At 40.7% G+C, this 26,541-nt stretch overlaps 1 protein-coding gene across 1 annotated transcript; it reads left to right on the top strand.

Moving 5' to 3' along the window:
- Nucleotides 1-436: 436 nt before the first annotated feature.
- LOC121314486 lies at nucleotides 437-2,418 on the top strand. The gene is made up of 2 exons (XM_041247871.1): nucleotides 437-1,507; nucleotides 2,258-2,418. The coding sequence occupies exon 1, from the start codon at nucleotides 443-445 to the stop codon at nucleotides 1,316-1,318; it is 876 nt and encodes a 291-aa protein (XP_041103805.1). The 5' UTR covers nucleotides 437-442; the 3' UTR covers nucleotides 1,319-1,507; nucleotides 2,258-2,418.
- The last annotated feature ends 24,123 nt before the right edge of the window (nucleotides 2,419-26,541 follow it).

Here is a 26,541-nt window from a genome sequence, read left to right as displayed (position 1 = left end):
CAAAGCGGAATGCTAAAGCATATTTATAAACATCAGAAACCATGGCAAATATATAGTATACATGTGAAAAGCACTGGGACAGAACTCGACCCATGCGTTCCATGCTGCATTCTCTGCTTTAAGTGAATAGAAGTTTAGCATTGCAGTGCTTAATGATCTTATGGTTATTAAATAACGTTAAACAACATGTGAGTTTTAGTGTCTATTTAAAGCCGAAGCGATGTGTTGAATAAGATAAAGCACACGGATATAAAAACATCACTAAGCAGACACAGATGGAGCGAGTTCACAAGGGAGGGCGCAGTTACTGTCTGGCAAGCTGAAGCTGCATGATCAATGATGTCAATCATTCCAAAGACGTCACTTAAGTTATGGTGCTATATAAAGCTCTGGGGAAGCCTGTCTTAATATTCGCTACCTCCCTTCAGCAGTAAACAGGACTATGCTGTCAACCTCTCAGGTTTCCCTAAAGAGCGCCATCGACAGCATGCTTAGCTGGACCAATTTGAAACCTAGCAAACCTCCTTGCGCAGAAGACCCTGGGAGGCCTCCATGTCTCAAGAGCAAAGATATCTTCAGCATCGTGGTGACCCCCGACCGCATCCCCAAGTTCTTCATCCCTTCACTGGACGTGGAACATGTCACAGTGCAGATGTGCCCTGAAGATAACGAGTCTGAACGGAAAGGGGGCTCTGTGGAGCTGAATGGGAGCGCCCGCCCGCAAAAAAGCGACTTGGACACCTGCAACAAGTCCAACAAGAAAACTCTCTTCAAAAATATGTCACTCCAATCCTTCGACGGGGCGCTGTTTCCACTGTATCTGGAACGGGAGGCAGATCACTCAGATCCTGCCACCAGAGCAGCGCTCTCACTGCCTCACCTCGCCAAAGTCACCACTCCTTACGGGTTCCTAGCGCTGGGGGAAAGCCCCAACATTAGAAGAAAGGAGTCCCTGTTCTTTGAGCAGGATCCCAACGACATCAGGACTCTGCTCTCCCAGAGAAAGAAGAGCAACTCGCTATTTAGGAATCGTTCGAGTCAGCTGAGCGGCTCCAAACAGCGGCACACAACCCAGAGTGAAGAGACCATAGAATCTAGCCGATCTGTGTCCTGGGATGCGATCTGTAAAGGCAGTCTGTTGTCATCTCCCTCCCCTCCATCGCCACTTGCTTCCTTCGATACAGAAGGACCGGCGCCAAAGCCAGAAAAAAACAAGTTCCAGAAATTAATCAAGAAACACATTTCCAGAATCAAGCGTATGCGCCCGGGTAGCACATCCGTGCTGAAAGCATCCTCTTCAGTAGACAGGGTAGCGTGATCACACATACAGACAGACAATCAGACATATAATTCAACAGGCTGCGGGGTCTTGCACGCACTGAGCCTGTGCACAGAGCTTAAGAAAGACGAAAAAATGAACCACACACACAGAAACAACAGCACTTCAGGACCCTGGACGGGGCCGGGAGCTTTCTTGAAACGAAGCTGTTTTGTAATTATTTTACGGGTAAGCATTTCATTATTACAAGCGCATGAAACATTTTGCATGTCAGATCATTCCTTTACGTGTATATGTTATGTGGATGCCCGAACGGAATGCAGCACTACCCCAGAACAGCGCGGGAAGCGATGTGCTGCCTTGATATTCACTAGCAACCTGTCCTGATCAGCTGAAGTTGTCTCAACAAACAGAAAGTCGTTGTCTGGAAAGGGTTTGTCAGAAACGTCTTATGCGTCGGAACAGCAGACTTACATTGCCACGTTAAAAAAGAAAAACAAAAAACAATTGCGCCGTTTACTGTAGGAGACTAATCATTAGGGACGATACTATAGACTTGTATATCCCCTTCAGTCACCGTGCGCTCAATAGTGTTACCGTGTTAAGTTTCCTATCTATGTATCTATTTTATAATGCATATATGGTTGTTGTTGTTTTTTATGGGAGCGCAACCTCTCGAGCACAAACTGTTTTAAAATGTCTAAATATGTAAGTACAAATTAATGACCAAATATATTATAGAGCGTTTGCAATTTCTTTAAAGCATATGTGTGTCGCCGGTGGTTAATGGTAATGTAAAATGTATTCAAAACAGAATCCAGTAGAGAAACGTTTCTTCTAGTATTTTCCTCAGGGACCTGGTTTCGAACAGGTTTACATTAGCATTTGTAAACTATTGGACGGTGGTTGTGTGTGTGTCTGTGCGTGAATTATGATCATCTTTTTTAACGTACTCATCATTTATTGTTGTTTTAACAGGTCTCTGTTTATCCAATTCCACCACAAATTTGTCTTCAGGGACCACCTTGGAACCACCTTCGTCTCTGATCAGGAAGAATCGGGCCACAGACCAGGGCCAGGTGTTCCAGGCTTTCTGCTGTTTGTTCTGCCTCGTCCCCTGCATCGACTGCACGCTCTGTTATCGGACTGTTTATCTCGCTTTGAGTAATTTATTCAGAGCCTTTATGGTTCAATGTTTGCATTGTGATAAGCAGAGTTTATTAAAGAAACAAAATGTGTTTAGTACGTGTCCTTTCTGGTGTGTACCATGGTAAGCACAGAATCAAAAACAAATATGATTTTTATAGAGACAAAGTGTGTGTGCTTGGTGGTGGTGGTGGGGGGGGGGGGGGTGGGGGGTCCTGGCTGGCCGAAGTGTACATGATAACTTAAACATAGAATAATAATAACGCAGTCTGATTATCTGATCCTGCAGTTTATTTCTGTATTTGTTTAAACTATATCCCCGTGTTGATAAGAAATCCCATTTAAACATGTTTGGGTTCTAAGTGACAGAACCAGTATTCAGGAACAACACTTGAGTGGTAATGCTCATTTAAGTGTGCGCTCTCTCAATGTGAAAAAAATAATAAAATAACCCTAACTTGCCAGTGGCTGTTGTAGGGTATATCTCAAAGTTTCTCTACAGAACAGCGCCCTGCTACCTGTGGCCGAGGGATGCTGTGTGGATGCGTTCTCTGCAGTAAGCAGCGGAGTGCCCATGTTGGAGCTGCTAAACACTTCGGTCTGCATAGGATTCAGATATCCCCGGAGCACAATACCGATAAGCTGGATATAAGGTGCCGGGTTCCCTATGTTTTATTTCAAATAGGAATGTTCTGTATTCCTTCTATATACCACAAGGATAACGAGGAGATTGGATTAGGGATATAAGAGTAATTTACACAAGGGCATGGATGAACAGTCTCCCCTCAGTTTTACAATGATGAGGAATGCCCCCCTCACATTGCAGGACTACTAAAACTTTTATTGCACAATAATTTGTTGGTATAATCACGAGTCAGTATAGAAGTCAATGGGAAGACAATGGGATCTGATCTGGGATCACTGGAGCCGAATCATGAGATGGTGTTTTACTACGAGGCCCGCCCAAATATACGCCTGTGTGAATGTCAAGTTTAAATACATTTATAAAAAAATTAAACTGCATGTAAACCGTGCGCCCCGAGGGCAGGTGTTCAAGTTTAGATGAAATAGGCTATTTTTTAAAATGCCACAGGCTTTAAGCAAAGTAGTCATTGTGATGCAACATTTGGGTGGGCTCTTTCTCTCAAGGAACGAATCATGTGCAAGCCATGTTTGATTGACAGGATGCGAAGGCAGTTGGCGCAGTTCTGTTAAGTCCCAGAAGTTTAGATATTACAACTTTATTTTAAATGCAGAGTTTTTTTAAGTAAGTTAGCAGTAGTGCAGATTTCTACATGGCAAAACAAATATGTACACACTTTTAAGAGTTGAGTTTATAAATTGTAGTCTCGTCTGTCGTTTGAAAGAGAGATGTGTGATTTTCTGGAGTATGAGACCTTTTATACTGTAAGGTCGAGGCGAGAGGGTACTAACTAGACAATGGTAAGCAATTAACTGACTTTCATTATATTTAATAATTACTTAAAATGTAATACTGTATTCTCGCTGGTTTGGTGACACTGTCTGTTTGACTTTTTAAAGTGCATTCACTGCTAATATATGTAAGTACATTTATTTCTGCGGTAAAGTGAACACGTTATTCTAATTTTGTCATAATACTTGAATATCCAATGCGCTTTTGCATAACCATGAGATAAAAGTGTTTCAAAATGCTCCATATTGAATTTTCTCATTCTGACAAATGATGGGATGTGGCTGATTTAAAGTTCTTTAATTCCAGAACTACATATATACATATATACATTACAGTAGTTTGGAACAAACACCAATCACACAAATGTGGTGTGGAAATACAGTGTGGAAATGCAATATGGAAATGCGGTGTGGAAATACAGTGTGGAAATGCGATATGGAAATGCGGTATGGAAATGCGATGTGGAAATGCGGTGTGGAAATGCGGTGTGGAAATGCGATATGGAAATGCGGTGTGGAAATGCGATATGGAAATGCGATGTGGAAATGCGGTGTGGAAATGCGATATGGAAATGCGATGTGGAAATGCAGTGTGGAAATGCAGTGTGGAAATGCGATATGGAAATTCGGTGTGGAAATGCAGTAACTGTAACTAGAATGGAAGTTTCTGGAGAAACTTCATCTGCGTTGTATAATGCCTGTTTCATATATGTAAACAGTGTGGTAGATGTGGTGGTGACTGTGCAAGGACTTCTTACACAGTGCCGAATTCATCTCTATTCTACACGGTGTAAGAAGTTTTAAGCTATAAACAATAGTCCGGCCTTTCAGGAGAGACATTTTTGGAAAGGTTATAGTTGGTTTCATATAGTAAATATGACTGAAAGTGCAGTCTGTAAAGAGATATATGCTGTCAAACATTCCCTGAGGTCAGAGGTCAAACACAAGCTGATTTCTGAATACAGCATGATTGGTTTTCTATATGTGTTTGTCCCAATATAGGTCCAGGGATATATTATAATATATATATATAGATAAATATATATCTTATATATATATATATATATATAATATATATATATATATATATATATATATATATTATATATATATATATATAGAGATATATATATCATATATATATATATTATACACAGTTGTATGATAAAGAAGTGTATTTTTACTACATGTTTGGTTCATATGGGGTCACATGGTGGAAGCGACAGCGAGTGGGAGAAGTACAGGCGTGGAAAAGTACAGAGCAGTTTCGAAGCAGAAAGGAGAAATTGCATCTTGAATTGCTTTAATCAGAAAACAGAGGACATTGGGGAAACACAGCAGCAGCTCAAAGTCAAACAGCCGCGTGTGTTTTTCTGATAACAAACAAGCTGAAACTCGGAGCAGCTGATTCAAATTCAGCGCCGTTTTGAGACACGGGCGAGGGGAGGAGCCAACAGCACAGCAGAACAACGCAGTTAAACGAGGCAGTCTTCCCAGCGACAGCGAGTGGAAGCGACAGCGAGTGGGAGAAGTACAGGCGTGGAAAAGTACAGAGCAGTTTCGAAGCAGAAAGGAGAAATTGCATCTTGAATTGCTTTAATCAGAAAACAGAGGACATTGGGGAAACACAGCAGCAGCTCAAAGTCAAACAGCCGCGTGTGTTTTTCTGATAACAAACAAGCTGAAACTCGGAGCAGCTGATTCAAATTCAGCGCCGCTTTGAGACACGGGCGAGGGGAGGAGCCGACAGCACAGCAGAACAACGCAGTTAAACGAGGCAGTCTTCCCAGTGACAGCGAGTGGAAGCGACAGCGAGTGGGAGAAGTACAGGCGTGGAAAAGTACAGAGCAGTTTCGAAGCAGTTTGAAAGCAGGTTGACAGCTGCAGAACAAACTAAACTTAAAAAAAAAAAAAAAACCTCAACATGGTCTTCAAGCCAGTAATCTGTGACACCTGCTTGATGTGGGAAATCCGAGAAAACCCAGCGGAGCTAAACCAAGTGTGCGTAAAGTGCCGCGCGATCCAGGATTTGCATAAACTAGTAAGTATGCTAGAAATGGAGCTGGAAGAAGTGAGACAGCAACAGGATCTTGAGGAACTGGCACACCCACAATTCATGGAAGTCTGCATCACCCCTAACAGACTGAAAGCCACCAGGGAGATAGAAGGTCAGAACAGCTGGGTTCAGGTAGGCAGAAGCAGGGAAAAAAAGAAACTTCGTCAAACACAACCACCAGAAATCAAAACAACCAACAGATTTGAGTCACTTCAGAATTTTGATGAGCAGAACCAACAACAAGAGAATGAAAGGAACAACATCCAGGACCCTATTGACAGTGGTGACCAGACAGCAAAAAGAAGGGAGGTCATGATTGTTGGGGACTCCATATTGAGAAACACAGCAAGTTCAATTCGCAGTTTGGACCCCCTTACTACAACAGTGTGCTGCCTTCCGGGAGCCTCGGTCAAGCACATCACTGAAAACGTGGACAGGCTCCTAGAACGAACAGGAGACGACCCGGTAGTAGTCGTCCACATCGGTACAAACAACATTGGAAGAGACAGACCAAAATCCCTGCAAAACAAATTCAGAGAGCTAGGAAGGAAATTAAAAGAGAAAACCAAAACTGTGGTATTTTCTGGTATACTACCGGCACCTTGCAAAGGACCATATGGACAGCTGGAAATAATTAATCAAAACGAATGGCTGAAGACGTGGTGCACACGGGAAGGCTTCACCTATCTTGATCATTGGACCACATTCTACAACGAGGACTATCTGTATAGACGGGATGGACTGCATTTAAATAACAAGGGAACTAGTCTACTCGGAGAAAAGATCCTCGAGCAGGTTCGGAAGCATTTAAACTAGAAAGGAAGGGGGGAGAAATCAACAAAAAAACAGAAGGGAGACCGCATCAAAACAAGAACAACAACTCAGGTAAGACAACCATTAAATGTATTTATCTAAATGCTAGAAGTATCAGAAACAAAATTCTAGAACTTGAAGCTACTGCACTAACAGGTAACTATGATGTGATAGGTGTTACAGAAACATGGTTATCTGAGAGTGATGGGGACGAATATAATATTTGTGGGTATACACTGTATAGGAAAGACAGGCAGGACAGAAGAGGAGGAGGGGTAGCGCTATACATAAGAAACAGTCTTGAAGCCCAGGTGTTAAACCTGGACAAAGAAAATAAAACCGAATCAATATGGGTCAGAATAACAGACAAAAATTCAAAAGGCATAATAATAGGAGCATGCTATAGACTGCCAGATTCAGACGGTGAGCACAATAATCTGTTATACAATGACATTAGAAATGTGTGTAGCAAAGGAGAAGCCATACTAATGGGGGATTTCAACTTCCCCCAAATAAAATGGGAAAACCCGGTGGGTAGCGCAAAGGATGAAATAGAAATGGTGGAAATGACAAATGACTGCTTCCTAACACAATTTGTGAAGGCACCCACTAGAGGGGAGGCATGCCTTGATTTAGTCTTTTCAAATAACGAAGATAGAATAACTAAAACAGAGGTCAGAGAACCACTGGCAAACTCAGACCACAACATGGTCTCATTTGAAGTGTTTTTTAAATCCCCAAAAGTAAAGACTAAAGCTAAGGTTTACAATTTTAGAAAAGCAAACTATGAAGGTATGAAACAGAGACTAACAGAAGTAGATTGGAGTAAAATAGAGAAAACACCCACAGAAGAAGGATGGTTGTTCTTCAAAAATGTAGTACTAGAGGCGCAAAACAATTATATCCCTAAAGTAGACAAATCTAAATGTAAAACTAAATTGCCAAAATGGTTTAATAGATCAATTAAAAAAAATATTCAGCGAAAAAAGGCACTTTACAGAGCATTAAAAAAGGACCAAAAAGAAAGTACGCAGAAAGAGTACACAGAACTGCAAACGCAAGTCAAAAAGGAAGTTAGAAAGGCCAAGAGAGAAATAGAAATGAACATTGCTAAGGGAGCTAAAACCAATTCCAAAATGTTTTTCCAATATTACAACAGCAAGAGAACATTCAAAGAGGAGATTAAATGTTTAAGAGATACAAATGGCAAAATCATAGAGGAAGAAAAAAAAATAGCAAATATGTTAAATGATTACTTTTCACAAGTTTTTACAAAGGAAGATACTGACAACATGCCCCACATGTCATCCAGTTCCTATCCAGTTTTAAATAACTTTAGCATAACTGAGGCAGAAGTGTTAAAGGGACTAGGAGCTCTTAAAATAAACAAATCCCCTGGGCCGGATGAGATCCTCCCAGTAGTACTCAAAGAAATGAAAGAAGTAATTTACAAACCGCTAACCAAGATCATGCAGCAGTCTCTTGACACAGGGGTGGTACCGACAGACTGGAAAATTGCAAACGTAATACCGATCCACAAAAAGGGAAACAAAACTGAACCAGGTAACTACAGACCAATAAGCCTGACTTCTATTATATGCAAACTTATGGAAACTATAATAAGATCCAAAATGGAAAATTACCTATATGGTAACAGGGTCCTGGGAGACAGTCAACATGGTTTTAGGAAAGGGAGATCGTGCCTAACTAACTTGCTTGATTTTTTTGAGGATGCAACATCGATAATGGATAATTGCAAAGCATATGACATGGTTTATTTAGATTTCCAGAAAGCTTTTGACAAAGTCCCGCACAAAAGATTAATTCTCAAACTGAACGCAGTTGGGATTCAAGGAAACACATGTACATGGATTAGGGAGTGGTTAACATGTAGAAAACAGAAAGTACTGATTAGAGGAAAAACCTCAGAATGGAGTGTGGTAACCAGCGGTGTACCACAGGGATCAGTATTAGGTCCTCTGCTATTCCTAATCTACATTAATGATTTAGATTCTGGTATAGTAAGCAAACTTGTTAAATTTGCAGACGACACAAAAGTAGGAGGAGTGGCAAACACTGTTGCAGCAGCAAAGGTCATTCAAAATGATCTAGACAAGATTCAGAACTGGGCAGACACATGGCAAATGACATTTAATAGAGAAAAGTGTAAGGTACTGCACGCAGGAAATAAAAATGTACATTATAAATATCATATGGGAGATATTGAAATTGGAGAAGGAATCTATGAAAAAGACCTAGGAGTTTTTGTTGACTCAGAAATGTCTTCATCTAGACAATGTGGGGAAACTATAAAAAAGGCTAACAAGATGCTCGGATACATTGTGAAAAGTGTTGAATTTAAATCAAGGGAAGTAATGTTAAAACTGTACAATGCACTAGTAAGACCTCATCTTGAATATTGTGTTCAGTTCTGGTCACCTCGCTATAAAAAAGATATTGCTGCTCTAGAAAGAATGCAAAGAAGAGCGACCAGAATTATTCCGGGCTTAAAAGGCATGTCATATGCAGACAGGCTAAAAGAATTGAATCTGTTCAGTCTTGAACAAAGAAGACTACGTGGCGACCTAATTCAAGCATTCAAAATTCTAAAAGGTATTGACAGTGTTGACCCAAGGGACTTTTTCAGCCTGAAAAAAGAAACAAGGACCAGGGGTCACAAATGGAGTTTAGAAAAAGGGGCATTCAGAACAGAAAATAGGAGACACTTTTTTACACAGAGAATTGTGAGGGTCTGGAATCAACTCCCCAGTAATGTTGTTGAAGCTGACACCCTGGGATCCTTCAAGAAGCTGCTTGATGAGATTTTGGGATCAATAAGCTACTAACAACCAAACGAGCAAGATGGGCCGAATGGCCTCCTCTCGTTTGTAAACTTTCTTATGTTCTTATGTTTGGGGATTGGAAAATGCAATGGGGAGCTTTTTGAAACACACATGGACTTTCACTTTTGACCTTTCAAGAGCCAAAGTTTCTTGGCAACTTGCTAAAAAAAAGGTCCTGCTTATAACCCCTTACAGAGTGCTTATTGGGTCAATATTAAACATACACAGAAAAACAATCATGCTGTATTCAGAAATCAGCTTGTTTGATCTTTGACCTCAGGGAATGTTTGACAGCTTATATCTCTTTACAGACTGCACTTTCAGTCATATTTACTATATAACTCGTATATGAAACCAACTAAAACCTTTCCAAAAATGTCTCTCATGAAAGGCCAGACTATTGTTTACAGCTTAAAACTTCTTCCATAGTGCAGAATGGGAAAATTCAACTTGCAGCGCTTTGCAACACTTTTGTCTTTTTATGTCACTTTCATGTCAAGCATGTTGGATATTCAAGTTGTATGATAAAGAATGGTATTGTTACTATATGTACAGTTAATTTTGGGATGTTTTACTGTGTAGTTTTGGAATTAAAGAACCTTTAAAGCACCAAAGTGCATCCTTTGTCAGAATGGACAAATTCATTACGGAGCGTTTTGAAACTCTTTTATCTCACGGTTATTAAAAAGCGTGTTGGATATTCAAGTTGTATGATAAAGAATTGTATTGTTACTATATGTATAGTTCATTTGGGGATGTTTCACTGTGTAATTTTGGAATTAAAGAACATTAAATCAGCCACATCTCATCAGAATGGGACAACGCAGTATGGAGCATTTTGAAACACTTTGAAACACAGCTCAATCCAGATGGTTTGTCATGCTGATGCACTGGGGAGCCCACACTGGGTTGATCCCCGGAGCCAGCATCACAGTCGTTGTGTGTGCTGATGCACAGGGAAGGCAAAATAAGTTGATCCCCAGAGCCAGCATTACAATTCAGCCATCAACACTAAACAGAAGAATATCTACATCATAAGATGCAATGCAAATGGATGGCGGTGCAGATGGATCACATTAGTTTACTGTCTTAGTTGGTGCTTATCTTGGTGAGAGCCGAGTTCAAATCAGCATAAAGTTTTAACATCTACTCTCATGCAATGGAAATCAAAAGCGTGTTGGATATTCAAGTTGTATGATAAAGAATGATATGTTTACTATAAGTATGGTTCATTTGGTGATGATTTACTGTGTAGTTTTGGAATTAAATAACTTTAAATCAGCCACATTGCATCATTTGTCAGAATGAGAAAATTCAATATGGAGTGTTTTGGAACACTTGTCTCAAGTTTATTAAAAAGTGCGTTGGATTTTAAAGTTGTATTATAAAGAGTGGTATGTTTACTATATGTTTGGTTTATTTGGGGATGTTTTACTGTGTAGTTTGGGAATTACACATCTTTAAAAACCACCAAATTGCATAATTTGTCACATCTGCACATTAAATGTTTTGAAAATCTTTCATGAAATGGTTTTCCAATATTATTTGGCAAGAAGTTATAAGTCAGTTTTAAAAGAGTTGACTGGATGCTTCTAGAAGATATCATTAATTCAAAGATAAGAACTGTCAAGGATGAGTGATGATTAGATTTAATTGGGACTTGATATATTCAAGGGAGGGAAAAGCCTATATAAGCCCAGAGCAAGACCCCATTCGATACCATTGATCTTGATCTTGCAAGCTGACGTGGTCCATGCTCTGAGGGGCTCTGATAAACTGATTGCTGTTTGGGTCGTATTTAGAAGTCTCTGCCTTTTGAAGACAGTTTTTATTTTTCCTGTCCTTATATTATATTCTACACTTCCATATATAGAGTGGCTTTTTGCCACAGATCAACACAAAAAAGTCCATAATGTCAAAGAATCTACAAATTGTACTAAATTAATTACAAATAGAAAACAGAAAATAATTGATTGCATAAGTATTCACCCCCTTGAGTCAATATTTGATAGAGGCACCTTTGGCAGCAATTACAGCCATGAGTCTATTTGGATAAGTCTCTACCAGCTTTGCACATCTGGATACTACAATTGTTGCTCATTCTTCTTTTCAAAGTTGTTCAAGTTCCATCAAGTTTGATGGGGACCTTTGGTGAACAGCAATTTTCAACTCTTTCCACATATTCTCAATTGGATTGAGGTCCGGGCTTTGACTGGCCCACTCCAGGACACTGACCTTTCTGTTTTTAAGCCACTCCAGTGTGGCTTTGGCTGTATGTTTGATGTCATTGTCCTGCTTGAAGATGAACCTTCTCCCAAGTCCCAGGTCTCCTGCAGACTTCAGCAGGTTTTCCTCCAGTCCCCCACATGCCTTCTGGCAAACTCTAGCCGAGATTTGATGTGAGTTTTTTTCAACAATGGCTTTTTTTTTGTCACTCTCCCATAAAGGCCAGTTTTGTGAAACACTTGGGCTATTGTTGCCATATGCACATTGTCTCCCAGCTCAGCCGTGGAAGACTGTAACTCCTTTTGAGTTGCCATAGGTCTCCTGGTGGCCTCCCTCACTAGTGCCCTTCTTGCCCGGATACTCAGTTTTTGAGGATGGCCTGTTCTAGACAGAGTCACATATGTGCCATATTCTCTTCATTTCTTAATAATGGACTTCACTGTGCTCTGGGGGATATTCAATGCCTTGGAAATGTTCTTCTATCCTACCCCTGATTGGTGCTTTTGAAGAACCTTATTCTGGATTTGCTTTGAATGTTCCTTTATCTTCATGATGTAGTTTTTGTTACGAAATGTACTAACCAACTGTGGGACCTCCCAGAAACAGGTATATTTAACCTGAAATCATGTGAAACACCTCAATTGCACATAGGTGGACTCCAATTAAATAATTATGTGACCTCTAAAGACAATTGGTTGCACCAGATCTTATTTGGTGTGTCATAGCAAAGGTGAATACTTATGCAATCAATTATTTCCTGTTTTATATTTGTAATTAATTTAGAACAATTTGCAGATTTTATTTTTCACTTTGACATTACGGACTTCAGGGCTGTTTTCTAATTTGCTATTTTGTTTTCAAATTTGTTGTTGTGTTTTGCACTTCAGGGCCACCATAGTTATTAGCATAAGTACAGTTGCAATGGTAACTTGGGTTTAGAATGATTGAAATGATGAAGCATGTGAAAGAATGTATGGGGAAAGAATTTGGTAAATAATTAAACACAGTAACCATGTACAGGGGAGTAGTTAGTGGTTGGTTGCACCTGAGTGGAGTAACAGCTGAATAACTCATTTGTGTCATAATTAGCAAGATAACAGAGACTGTATTCACAAAGTCTCTGAGCTTGCTAAAGTATTCACAACTCTCAACAGCAACATCATAAAGAAGTTGGCAGTCTACAATCTTGCCATCGTAAAAGTACAGACGAGTGTAGTAAAGCAGGGTGAAAGCATGATAAAGCATAGGCAAGCAGAGACATTGCTGTGCAGGGACTCTGAATGTATGAATAGCAGCATTGACTCTGCTCACTAATTAGGTCAGGATGTCATCAGATTCAGAGCATTGCACTGTGTCAGGACGTCATGGGATTCAGAGCATTGTACTGTGTCAGGACATCATGGGATTCAGAGTATTGCACTGTCAGGACGTCATGGGATTTAGAGCATTGCACTGTCAGGACGTCATGGGATTCAGAGCATTGCACTGTGTCAGGACATCATGGGATTCAGAAAATTGCACTGTGTCAGGACGTCATGGGATTCAGAGCATTGCACTATCAGTATGTCATGGGATTCAGAGCATTGCACGTGTCAGGACATCATGGGATTCAGAGCATTCCCATGTCAGGACACCATGGGAGTCAGAGCATTCCCATGTCAGGACGTCATGGGATTCAGAGCATTGCACTGTCAGGACGTCATGGGATTTAGAGCATTGCACTGTCAGGACGTCATGGGATTCAGAGCATTGCACTGTATCAGGACATCATGGGATTCAGAAAATTGCACTGTGTCAGGACATCATGGGATTCAGAGCATTGCACTGTGTCAGGACATTATGGGATTCAGAGCATTCCCATGTCAGGACATCATGGGATTCAGAGCATTGCATTGTGTCAGGACATCATGGGATTCAGAGCATTGCACGTGTCAGGACATCATGGGATTCAGAGCATTCCCATGTCAGGACATCATGGGATTCAGAGCATTGCCATGTCAGCACATCATGGGATTCAGAGCATTGCATTGTGTCAGGACATCATGGGATTCAGAGCATTGCACTGTGTCAGGACATCATGGGATTCAGAGCATTGCACGTGTCAGGACATCATGGGATTCAGAGCATTCCCATGTTAGGACATCATGGGATACAGAGCATTCCCATGTCAGGACATCATGGGATTCAGAGCATTGCATTGTGTCAGGACATCATGGGATTCAGAGCATTGCACTGTGTCAGGACATCATGGGATTCAGAGCATTGCACTGTGTCAGGACATCATGGGATTCAGAGCATTGCACTGTGTCAGGACATCATGGGATTCAGAGCATTGCACTGTGTCAGGACATCATGGGATTCAGAGCATTCCCATGTCAGGACGTCATGGGATTCAGAGCATTACACTGTCGGGAGCGGCTTCCAATCTGAAGGGAAGGGATCTTTTCACTCACTGTGTCAAAAATCAAACATGGGGTCTTAAAGGCATAGGAAAGTGTAATAAAGAACAGTGTAAGCATTGCAAAGCACAGATAAGCATTGTGAAGTAAATATTGGCATGGTACAGAATACAAAAAACCTTGGCAAACCATGGTAAATGCACAGTATACTTATGAGAAAAGCATGGACAAATCTGTGCCATTAGTTTTAACTAAACTAAACTAAACACAACTACAGACTATTGACATTCGTTAAAATACATGTAAGACAAAAAAGCTTCTGAGTTATGTTGTTTGTTTTTAATATCATTACTATTCAGAATGTGGGAAGCACTTCACAAGCCTGTGTAACCACACACCACCTCATACTTTGTTTTTTTTCAAACCACCTTTGTTTTAAGAAGTAAACTTACAAGGTGGTTGAAGCTCTCGCTCCAAACCCGGCTGCTCTTTCATTGGCGTGCCTGTGTCCTGCTAGAAGGAAGCCCAGCTGCAGGTCTGTTCCTGAAAGCCAGATGAAATTCATGGGAAATTGAACATTCTGTCTTTACTTATGATGATTAAAGCTTTTATTACATCATTCATCTCTGGGAAATACAAGTAAATAATTTGTCATTGGAGAGCTCATTGTCCACGTATCTCATGTCTTCATTTTCTTGTGAGAAACACTTTTCAAATTGGTTATAGAAATGTAGCAATGACTCACGCACTTCAGAGCTTCATTCATTTTAGGGCTGTCTCTTGAAGCACTCAGACGAGTCTTCTCAGAGATGAAGGGTGTTTTGAATTCACTGCAGTTCCATTAAAATGAGAATTTAAATAATTATCGACAGCAGAGGTGAGAGACAGACGGCACCCCTTGTGAAACACAGCTGCAGTTTAATCAACAGCTCTGGCCAAAGGCTTAGCATCACCTAGACTTAGGGTTGAGATGTAATTAAAAAAAACAAACAAAAAAAACAAACTATATGAACATTGTTTAGATCTTTTACTTAACATCATGTAATCAAACAAACTACAAAATGATATTGCAAAGGTCTTCCGGAAACCATAGATTAAAAAATGTCATATATTTTCAATTTTTTAGACACATAGGGAAAACTACAAAGCGGTATGTAATTCAATATTGTTAACGTAACATTATTCAGCTGGTTTCGTTCGACTTTCTGAAGCAAAATTAATTAATTCTATAGGGTGATGCAAAACATTCAGCCATAGCTGTAAAGGATGAGTACAGTAAAGTCAGTTTTACAAGACTGCTGGAATTGCAGCTAATAACCAGCTTTAATATTGTTGTGGAGGAAAAAAGGAGGAGTCAGTGAGTAAAATAAACAGGCACGTTTATTCATGTTACACACAGATCAGGAACCAATGCGCACTACAACCTCAACCAGGCCCCCACTCTCCTATATGCAGCTCAAGAGGACCTGGGTGGAGACAGTTAGACATGTAAGAATAAACAAAGTAATTCATGTTGTAAGTTCAGTACAGAGAACACCAATACAGGTACAGACATAACACAACCAATGAGAACGAAATACAGACATAACACAACAAATGAGAATGAGATACAGACATAACACAACCAATGAGAACGAGATACAGACATAACACAACCAATGAGAACGAAATACATACATAACACAACCAATGAGAACAAGATATATAAAACAACCAATGAGAACGAGATACAGACATAACACAACCAATGAGAACGAGATACAGACATAACACAACCAATGAGAACGAGATACAGACATAACACAACCAATGAGAACGAGAATCAGACATAACACAACCAATGAGAACGAGAATCAGACATAACACAACCAATGAGAACGAGAATCAGACATAACACAACCAATGAGAACGAGATACAGACATAACACAACCAATGAGAACGAGATACAGACATAACACAACCAATGAGAACGAGATACAGACATAACACAACCAATGAGAACGAAATACATGCATTACACAACCAATGAGAACGAGATACAGACATAACACAACCAATGAGAACGAGATACAGACATAACACAACCAATGAGAACGAGATACAGACATAACACAACCAATGAGAACGAGATACAGACATAACACAACCAATGAGAACGAGATACAGACATAACACAACCAATGAGAACGAGAATCAGACATAACACAACCAATGAGAACGAGAATCAGACATAACACAACCAATGAGAACGAGAATCAGACATAACACAACCAATGAGAACGAGATACAGACATAACACAACCAATGAGAACGAGATACAGACATAACACAACCAATGAGAACGATAATCAGACATAACACAACCAATGAGAACGAGAATACAGACATAACACAACCAATGAGAACGAGATACAGACATAACACAACCAATGAGAACGAGAATCAGACATAACACAACCAATGAGAACGAGATACAGACATAACACAACCAATGAGAACGAGATACAGACATAACACAACCAATGAGAACGAGATACAGACATAACACAACCAATGAGAACGAGATACAGACATAACACAACCAATGAGAATGAGATACAGATATAACACAACTCAGTAAACTAGATCACAGATAGCCTGTCTGCTTACATGACTGGCACTCAGTAAACTAGATCACAGATACCCTGCCTGCTTACATGTCTGGCACTCAGTAAACTAGATCACAGATACCCTGCCTGCTTACATGACTGGCACTCAGTAAACTAGATCACAGATACCCTGCCTGCTTACATGACTGGCACTCAGTAAACTAGATCACAAATACCCTCCCTGCTTACATGACTGGCACTCAGTAAACTAGATCACAGATAGCCTGCCTGCTTACATGACTGGCACTCAGTAAACTAGATCACAGATTCCCCGCCTGCTTACATGACTGGCACTCAGTAGATGCCTGATTGAAGTACAACTAAGACTGATTGAAGTACAATAAATATCTCAGATAGCAGACGCCACCCGATCTTCTGAAAGATGATTAGATAGGATGAGTTCTGGCTGATAAATACAAGTAATTAAACAGAATACGGACCTTATAAGCTAAATACATGTAGCGGTCAGTTTGAGTCTGGTAGTTCTAGGTATGAGGGTATTATATCTCTCTTATTTTTGCAAACCCGCGCCAAACTTTGTCACGATAATGAAGACATATATTTAGGAAAAATCATAAACACACAGCCCAGGATCTGCCAGACAGGCAGAGTAAATTACATTTAAAAAACACAAACCTTTGTACTCTTTCTAAGACCTCTATGTCTTTTTATGGTATGGGGATCAGAACTGTACACAGTATTCTAGGTGTGGTCTTAACAGCGCATTTTATACTTTGAATAATAATACCTTTATATAGTGCCTTTCACAGTGGACTCCCATCACAAAGTGCTTTACGGAGGTAAGCTGTGAACTGTGTATTACATGCAGTCACTTACAATAGAACATTGATTTAACATCTTATCCACAGGATGGAGCACAAGGAGGTGAAATGACTTGCTCAGGGTGGGATTTGAACCTGTGATCTTCTGGTTATAACCACTGGACCACACTGCCTGCTAATATAACCTGATACTATTTGCCCTTTTATAACTTCTCCGCACTGTCTAGTTGACTTAAGAGTTTCATCCACTACTGCCCCCAAGTCCTTTTCATACACAACCTCCTCTATCTGCATCTAATTTTTTTTGCTCCCTATGTGCATTTATTCACATTAAATTTGAAACAAACATGAAAATATACTGAACAATTGGTTGCTTTGCTTACCTGTTTCCTGTGCTGGACTACTGCCTTCCCATTTTCAGGAACTCTTCTTAATCAGGACACCATGAGTTTTGGATTGAGAATTATGCCCAGAGAGGCTGTTTAGAGGGGTCCTTAAACTAAGCCATGGCCAGCAGATTGTATTCGAAATACGTTGGGTTAATCAACGCAGTTGTAATGCATGGTTCACCCACTAGTCTCTGTAAATCGCTTTGGATAAAAGTGTCTGCTAAATGAGCGATGGAAACAAGTGGCAGAAATCAATTTTTGATAGCCCTAGCTATTGAGCAAGAGCAAGACAGAGAGAGAGAGAGAGAGAGAGAGGTTCAGCCCGTGTGGAAGAGATGAGCTCTGCAAGAGGGAACCTCCTATTTGTGAAGGAATTAAGTACTGAATCATTCTAATAGGAATTAATTACTGAATCATTCTAACAGGAACCTGAGTGTTATTTTGTGGATTAACCCAATGAATCTACTTTTACTACAGAAATCTAGTCAAACAAGACTTTATTAACAGCAAGCAATACAGAATAAGGCAATATTGACCTTATTTATGGATCCTCTCCTTAGCCCTAACACTGGCACTACCCCTAACTGTAACCTAATTTTACACATATGTTAATACAACTACACATTCCCCTTTCTATAAACTGTAGGTCACTAAAATATAAATATTTATGTTTCTTAGTGTCAAGATCACACATACTCTATATATATGCAGTGCCTATAGAAAGTCTACACCACCTTTCAAAAGGTTCACCTTTTGTTGCCTTATAGCCTGGAATTAAAATGCATTAAAATAGTTTTTTTTTTTTTTTATTTATCTACACATCCTACCCCACAACTTCCAAGTTAAAAAAAAAAAAAATTCTAGAAATTTGTAGAAAATGATTTAAAAATAAAAAACTGAAATAGCTTGGTTGGATAAGTGTCCACCCCCCTTGTAATAGCAAGCCTAAATTAGCACAGGTGTAATCAATTGCTTTCAAAATCACACACCAAGTTAAGTGGCCTCCACCTGTGTTAAATTGTAGTGATTCATATGATTTCAGGATAAATTCAGCAGTTCCCATAGGTTCCTCTGCTGGGTAGTGCATTTCAGAGCAAAGAATCAACCATGAGCACAAAGGAGCTTTCAAAAGAACTCCGGGACAAAGTTGTTGAAAGGCACAGAACAGGGGATGGGTATAAAAAAATATCAAAGGCCTTGAATATCCCCTGGAGCACGGTCAAGAGGATTAAGATGTGGAAGGTGAATGGCACCATCAAGACCCTGCCTAGATCAGGCCGTCCCTCCAAACTGGATGACCGTGCAAGGAGGAGACTGACCAGAGAGGCTACCAAGAGACCAATGACAACTTTACAAGAGCTACAGGCTTTTATGGCCAAGACTGGTCAAAGTGTGTATGTGACAACAACATCCCAAGAACTCCACAAATCTGGCCTGTATTTTACTCAACAAAGCCCACCTTGAATCCTGTTTGAAGAATGCAAAAAAAACACTCAAGAGATTCTGTAGCCATGTGGCAAACAGTTTTGTGGTCTGACGAAACTAAAATTCAACTTTTTGGCCTAAACGCAAAGCGGTATGTTTGGCACAAACCCAACACAGCGCATCACCCAAAGAACACCATCCCTACTGTGAAGCATGGTGGTGCCAGCATCATGTTATGGGGATGTTTCTTGGCAGGGACTGGGGCACTTGTCAGGATAGAAGTGAAAATGAATGGAGCAAAGAGAAGTCCTTGAGGAAACCTACTGCCCTCTGCAGTAAAGCTGAAACTGGGACGGATGTTCACTTTTCAGCATGACAACGACCCAAAGCACACAGCCAAAGCTACACTGGAGTGGCTAAGGAACAAAAAGGGAAATGTTCTTGAGTGGCCCAGTGTGGCAGGCTGGCGAGTGGATAGAGGCCCAGAGATCTGTAGTTCTGTAGTCTGTAGTTCAGAAAAATAATTATTTTATTATAAATAAACACAAAAATGAAAGGGCACAAGGGCCAAAATAAAGGGATTTAAACAGAAATAAAGCAAGACAAAAAAGCAAAAATAACAATTTCCAGGCTGGGCAATGCCTTCACAACAAACAAACAAACAAACAAACAAACAAACAAACAAACAAACAAACAAACAAACAAACAAACAAACAAACAAACAAACCTGCTTCCTCAGCTCCCTCTTCCTAAATGAGAAGCAGAGGCCTCCTTTTATGTCAGGTGGCTGGGCGCTGATTGATCGTTAATTAACCTAATCAACTAATCAACCCAAGCCACCTGAACATAATAAACCCAGGCAGGTAGGGGAAATTAACTCCATCCCTGCCAATTTAAAAAGGGCAGAGCTTTGCTCTGCCACACCCAGTCAGAGCCCGGACCTAAAGCCAATCGAAAATCTGTGGCATTACTTTAAAGATTGCTGTGCATCAACACTCCCCAAGGAACTTGACAGAGCTTGAACAGTTTTGTAAAGAATGGTCAAATATTGCCAAATCTAGGTGTGCAAAGTTGGTAGAGATCTATCCCAACAGACTCACAGCTGTAATTGCTGCCAAAGGTGCTTCCACCAAGTATTAACTCAGGGGGCTGGAGACTTATCCAATTATGATCTTTCAGTTTTGTATTTTGAATATATAATTTTTTCTCAATAAAAACTTTTTTTCCCTTAACAGTGTGGAGTATGGTGTGTAGATAAGTGGAAAAAATCCTCATTTAAATGTATGAAACTCTGAGGCACTGACACAACAAAATGTGAAAAAAGTTCAAGGGGGTGTAGACTTTCTAAAGGCACTGTATAATGCTATGAGCAGAGCACACTCTTAAACCCAGGGGAGACTTTTAAAGAGAACAGAGATGTTTTAAACTCCTCTAGTGGTTTTGTTCGTGCACTGGGCTTGCAACGGATGACTTTGAATAATCAAGAAGATCACACAGACTCATTTAATTGGACGTTTTAATGAATCAGAGCAGTAGTAATGCCCTTTTGGTGTATTAAATGTTTTAAACATTTGATTGGTTGGTTGCGCAGACCACCGTAAATCCTAAGTAATAAGCAGTCAGGGCGATCTAGTGATTTTATAGGGTTAACAGGCTAGTCATGCAAAAAGCTGAAGTTCCCACAGCTACATCCTATAACATTCAATATATCACTCTTAAAACTAACACATAATTTCTATACCTTATAGCAATGCATCCAATATAAAAGAGATATACGTTCAAATATATGCTTACCTTCCAGTATATGGAAGTGTAGTGTAGCATGTATGAAAAATAAAAGCTGTCTTCAAAAGGCAGAGACTTCTAACTTTGATCCAAACAGCAATCAGTTTATCAGAGCCCCTCAGAGCATGGGCCACGTCAGCTTGCAAGATCAAGATCAATGGTATCGAATGGGGTCTTGATCTGGGCTTATATAGGATTTTCCCTCCCTTGAATACATATGTAGTCCCGATTAAATATGATCATCAATCTGCCTTGACAGTTCTTATCTTTGAGTTAATGATACATTCTAGAAGGATCCGGTCAACTCCTTTTAAAACTAATTGGATTTACATAACAACCTTCAAACTTAATTGGATATAACTTATTTCCAAAAATATTGGAACATGATCTCATAGTTCTCTTTTCAACCCCTCCTTTCTCTAAAGTCAGGTGAACCGAAGTTCACAGGATCCTTGCTATAATACAATGCAAGTTTATATGTGTAAAAGAGATGCTGTTTTTTTTATATATAATATCAACTTTCTGTCTGATTATATTAATCTGAGTCAACAATATATTCCCTCTGAGCAGCATCTCTTGTCAATTTTCCAGATTAGTTTACTTTCATATACAGGTGTGTTAACAAAGTATTGGACAAAGACTGAGGGTTTATCACAAGCCTTTGAATAAAAAACAAGAAGCACACAGTGGTCAGTTCAGTTATTTCCATTTAAATGTAAGCTATAATGAACATGTTAAATATAATAGCCTCATCTGACTGTGCCATTCTTGGACTAAGCCTGACTTCTCTGTTTCAAAAAATTAGCCTGCACAAGCAGGTTCCAGACATCCTGTTTACTTATTATCAATATTAATGTTTTAATTACTATGAAACTCCACTGTAAGTGCTTCTCCAGATTCTCTGCATGAAGTCAGTTTTTGGCTCTCAAACATCATCACATTTAAAGTTGTTATCTGTCTGATCAGAACTGATACTGTGGACAACTTTTCTAATTTCAATTAAAATTTAAATGAAAAGCATGCCAAGTTTTCATTAATTTCTATGATATAATGGAGAGAGTTAATTTTGCTCATTATAGAAAGGCCTTGGATTCAAAACTGCTGACAATGGCAAATCTCACTTTGACTGCCAACATTTTTTTTCCAGGCCTAGCTCCACTCTGCTGCAGGCAGGTAAAGGTGAGGCTACTTTTACTCCAGTAAGTCCACTGTGTACTAAAGTTATTAAATACAGTTCACACTTTATTGTCTTATATTCAAACCCAACAGTTCCTGTTTTTTTATTGCAGTAAAACCTTTATATAAACTAAACATGTATATTCTTTGGTTTAATTGATATTGTAATGTGTAAAAGACTTTTTGTTTAGCTGGAGACAGAAACTGAACTAATTCTTAAATTGATTAAATTAAATTAACATTATCTCAAACGTGTTTTAACAGTTTAACTTTCAATGGCATTGTAAGATGTATTTTTAATTCAGTAATAATTGATTAGCAGTCGAGTCTTGGTACAGCTGCATAAAAACAGCATGTTTTCACCCACTCGCGGCTGGGTGTTCAGTGAGTGGAGAATGGGATAGGAGACGGAGGTAAAAGTAATCATAAGAATAATAACAGTAGTTAAAGTATCTGCTCACCGTGTTTGTCTGTCTAGTCCGTTTTGTTTGTCTTTTTGTTTTGGCGACGTGTGCCGTGTCCTGTGTTTGTGTTTGTTTGTACAACCTTTTTATTTTCTGTTCTGTTTATTAAATGCTGAGCGAACTACAAAAAAAATGGGATGGAAGGAGGATAGAGGTGAGGGACAGGGAGGAGGAGTGCCGCCTAAGGGCCAGACATCCCCGGCGATGTAACAAGCCCTTGCCGGGGTGCCTCCTCTGTGACCAGGACCATCTGTTTGCCAACTGTCCCTTCCTCTGCCCCTACCAAGAGGGAGACGAGGAACTTGCACAGGAGAGGAAGGTGAGGAGGAGGCAGAGAAGGGGAAAGGGGAAGATGACCACAGAGTGTCCACCTCCCAAGTCTCCACCAGCAGGGGAAGAATGCCTGCTGGTGTTGCCTCCAGAGGGAGAGGAGCCATCTCCAGAGCCAGAGGGAGAGAAGCCGTTGCTGCCGTCTCCAGCGCCAGAGGGAGAGGTCCCACTGCTGTCTCCAGAGCCGCACCAGTCCCCTGCAAGTGAGGGAGAGACGCACCAGTCCCCTGTAACAAGGGTAGACTACACGTCGCTCTCTCCTCCGTCGCCAGGAGACTACACGCTACCTCCACCGCCAGGAGACTACATGCCTCCGCCACCTCCACTGGCAGGAGCAGAGCAGCAGGAGCTGTCTCTGCCTCCGGCACCAGCAGAGGGTGAATGCCTGCTGGGTCCCTGTCCACCAGTAGAGGGTGAATGCCTGCTGGGTCCCTGTCCACCAGCAGAAGGTGAATGCATGCTGGGTCCCTGTCCACCAGTTGAGGGTGAATGCCTGCTGTTATCACTTCCCCCACCAGCAGAGGGTGAATGCCTGCTGGTATCACTTCCCCCCACCATCATGAGGAGAGGAGCTGGAGCTGCCTCTGCCTCCACCTCCATCAGGGGGAAAGGAGCAGGAGCTGCCTCTCCCTGCACCAGAAGGACCAGGACTAGATGCTGGCGGTCCTCAGCAGCCCTTGTATAAGCTGCTGAGAGAAGCACTGGGAAGAACCGCCTGGCCGCAATGGCCGAGACGAGGGCCAAGACCCGCACCCCAGCTTGTCCTGACTCCCTGCCTCGCTTCGCCCAAGGATGCCTGTCTCGCTTCGCTCAAGGATGCCTGCCACATCGCCTGGGGTTGCCAGCCGCTCCGCATCGCCTGGGGTTGCCAGCCGCTCCGCATCACCTGGGGTTGCCCGCCGCTCCACATCGCCTGGGGGTGCCAGCCGCACCGCTTTGCCTGGGGCTGCCTGTTGCTCTGCATCGCAGCAGGAAGTACTGTGGCCGGAACCCCACCAAGGGGACAAAGAAGGGGGAGGAGGTCTGGAGACCACCAACCCCAGCAGCAGTTTCGCTTCCAGAGATTGTTGGGGAGGTCAGGAGACCTGCTCCCACTGCAGCAGTTTCGCTGCCGGAGATCGGGGGGGAGGTCAGGAGATCTGCTCCCACTGCAGTTTCTTCGCTGCTGGAAGTACTGTGGTTGTAGCCCCACCCAAGGGAGCTGCCGGCTCTAAAGGAGGGGGGAGGTCAGGAGACCACCCCCCAAGCAGCCTTTCTGCTGCCAGGACTACCCTGGCAGGAAAATGCCACCCTGCTGTCAGCATTGCTTCTGACAGCCTTACGACCTGTGGGCCACTTGAAGCCTCCAGTCCTGGGCCAGGACTTTGTGCTGGACTTTTGGGCTTTTAAAGGGGGAGGTGGCCATTGAGGCCATGTGTGCTTTGCACAGGGGGGGTATATGTGACAAAGTTCCCTCCCCTGTGTATTATCTGTTATGTGTTGCGTGTGGTGTGTTTAAATGTTGGTGTATAGACATTGGTACATGGGATATAAACGGATCTGTGTAACAAGAGTGTTTAAAATGTATATTTGTATTTAGCACGAGAATTGCACAGCACTTTACGTTCAGGTAAAATGTAGTAATATGTGAGCAGGGGGAATTGCACTTATTAATTCAAGTACAGTTGTACCGAGACTTCAATTGAATGATTGATTAGCAATCGAGTCTAGGTACAGCTGCATAAAAGCAACATGTTTTCACTCACTCGGGGTTGTGTGTTCAGTGAGTGGAGAACGGGATTGGAGATGGAGGTAATAAGAATAGTTAAAGCTAAAATATCAGCTCACCATGTTTGTCTGTGTAGTCCATTTTGTTTCATCTCTTTGTTTTGGCTACCGGTGCCTGTGTTTGTTTGTCTTGCAACCTTTTATTTTCTGCTCTGCTTAGCGCAAACAATCGCTCAGCTTCATCAAACTCCACCTCTATGTTGTTTATTTGTTGGTTCCTGATTCTGGTCTGACGTCACCCACTATAGCCGTCTTTCTGACACCGCAGCTCCTAGAAATTGTAATATTATTTTAATCCATTGATCTATTATGAAGTCTTTTCAGCTTTTAGTGGAAGGTCCAGTTATTTACATCTAAATACAGGCTGCCATTAATACATTAGAATGCAATAGTATTATTCTGCATGAATTAAGTTTGACCCCTTTTACTGTTTATACAAAATCCAATTAAAGCAGGTTTTAAGATGACCTACCTTCTGGCCTATTTTAGTGTTGATTAATATGAAACTCTACTGTAAGCATTTTCTAATACTTTTTCTATTAGAATTATTTTAGACCAAGTTTTGGCTCAATTCAGTAAACCCATCCTACGCTATGTGCCCCCATCTCTTCTTGCCAGGTTCAAATTAATTTCTGTGATATACTGAAACATGTTTAATATAAACTCCTACCTTCTGTTATCAGAAAGGTATTTTGTTCTTTAATATTAATGAGATCACTCATTATAGAGTGGATCTTGGCTTTTAAATTGCTGACCATCAGAAAAAAAATCTTTGCTTCATCGGACAACACCAACGAGTCATTTCCAGCACTACTTTTACGACAAGCAGGTAAGAATGAGATCAAAAATTACTTGTGTTCCTTCAGCAAGTTCACTGTTGAAGTTAGTAACATTGCAATGTATACTATTTTGTCTTATTATCATGCTTTTCCAAATATAACATTTCTAATGCCTGTATTATTTCAGTCTTTCTAGAATATTTACTTTGCTTTTAGATTAAAGACTGCCTTTAAGTCAAATTAACTTCTTTCTTTAAATAAGGAGCTTCAGTCTGTTCTTGAACTAGTTAAACTGTACACTGGTTTTCTAAGTCTCTTTCAATTTCTGTATTAAAAGACTTCTATTCTTTTGTTATTTTAAAAACCTACTCTAGTGAAACACATATATTTTTTTTAAATTACATTATTCCTTTTTCGCTCAGCACAGCAACTCACTACCTTTTCTTATCAAACTAGAATGTGCTAACAACAATTGACAAAGAGTATATCATATTATTTCAATCAATACATGTTAGTTTAAATCATCCATTTCATGTCTAACAAATCAGCACGTTCCCAACAAGATTCAAACTGCATGAGGCTCAGCCTGGACCAGTTCTGCGAACACACGACAGGCCTGTGCATGCAATGCTTTACATCACAGGTGTGGGAGACCAGGGTTTTCACTTGATACTTTCAAGACACACATTCAATTCTCTTTACATCCTGCGTGAATACATTAAAGAGTGAAAATGACATCCCTTCAGAACTGTTACATTCAAACAGAATTCCACAGTGTCTGAGTAAGTGTCTACAGGCT

This window comes from Polyodon spathula, chromosome 1 (assembly GCF_017654505.1).
Source record: "Polyodon spathula isolate WHYD16114869_AA chromosome 1, ASM1765450v1, whole genome shotgun sequence".
Taxonomy (NCBI): domain Eukaryota; kingdom Metazoa; phylum Chordata; class Actinopteri; order Acipenseriformes; family Polyodontidae; genus Polyodon; species Polyodon spathula.
The sequence above is the reverse complement of the archived record's forward strand: the minus strand, read 5'-3'. Positions and strand labels throughout refer to the sequence as shown.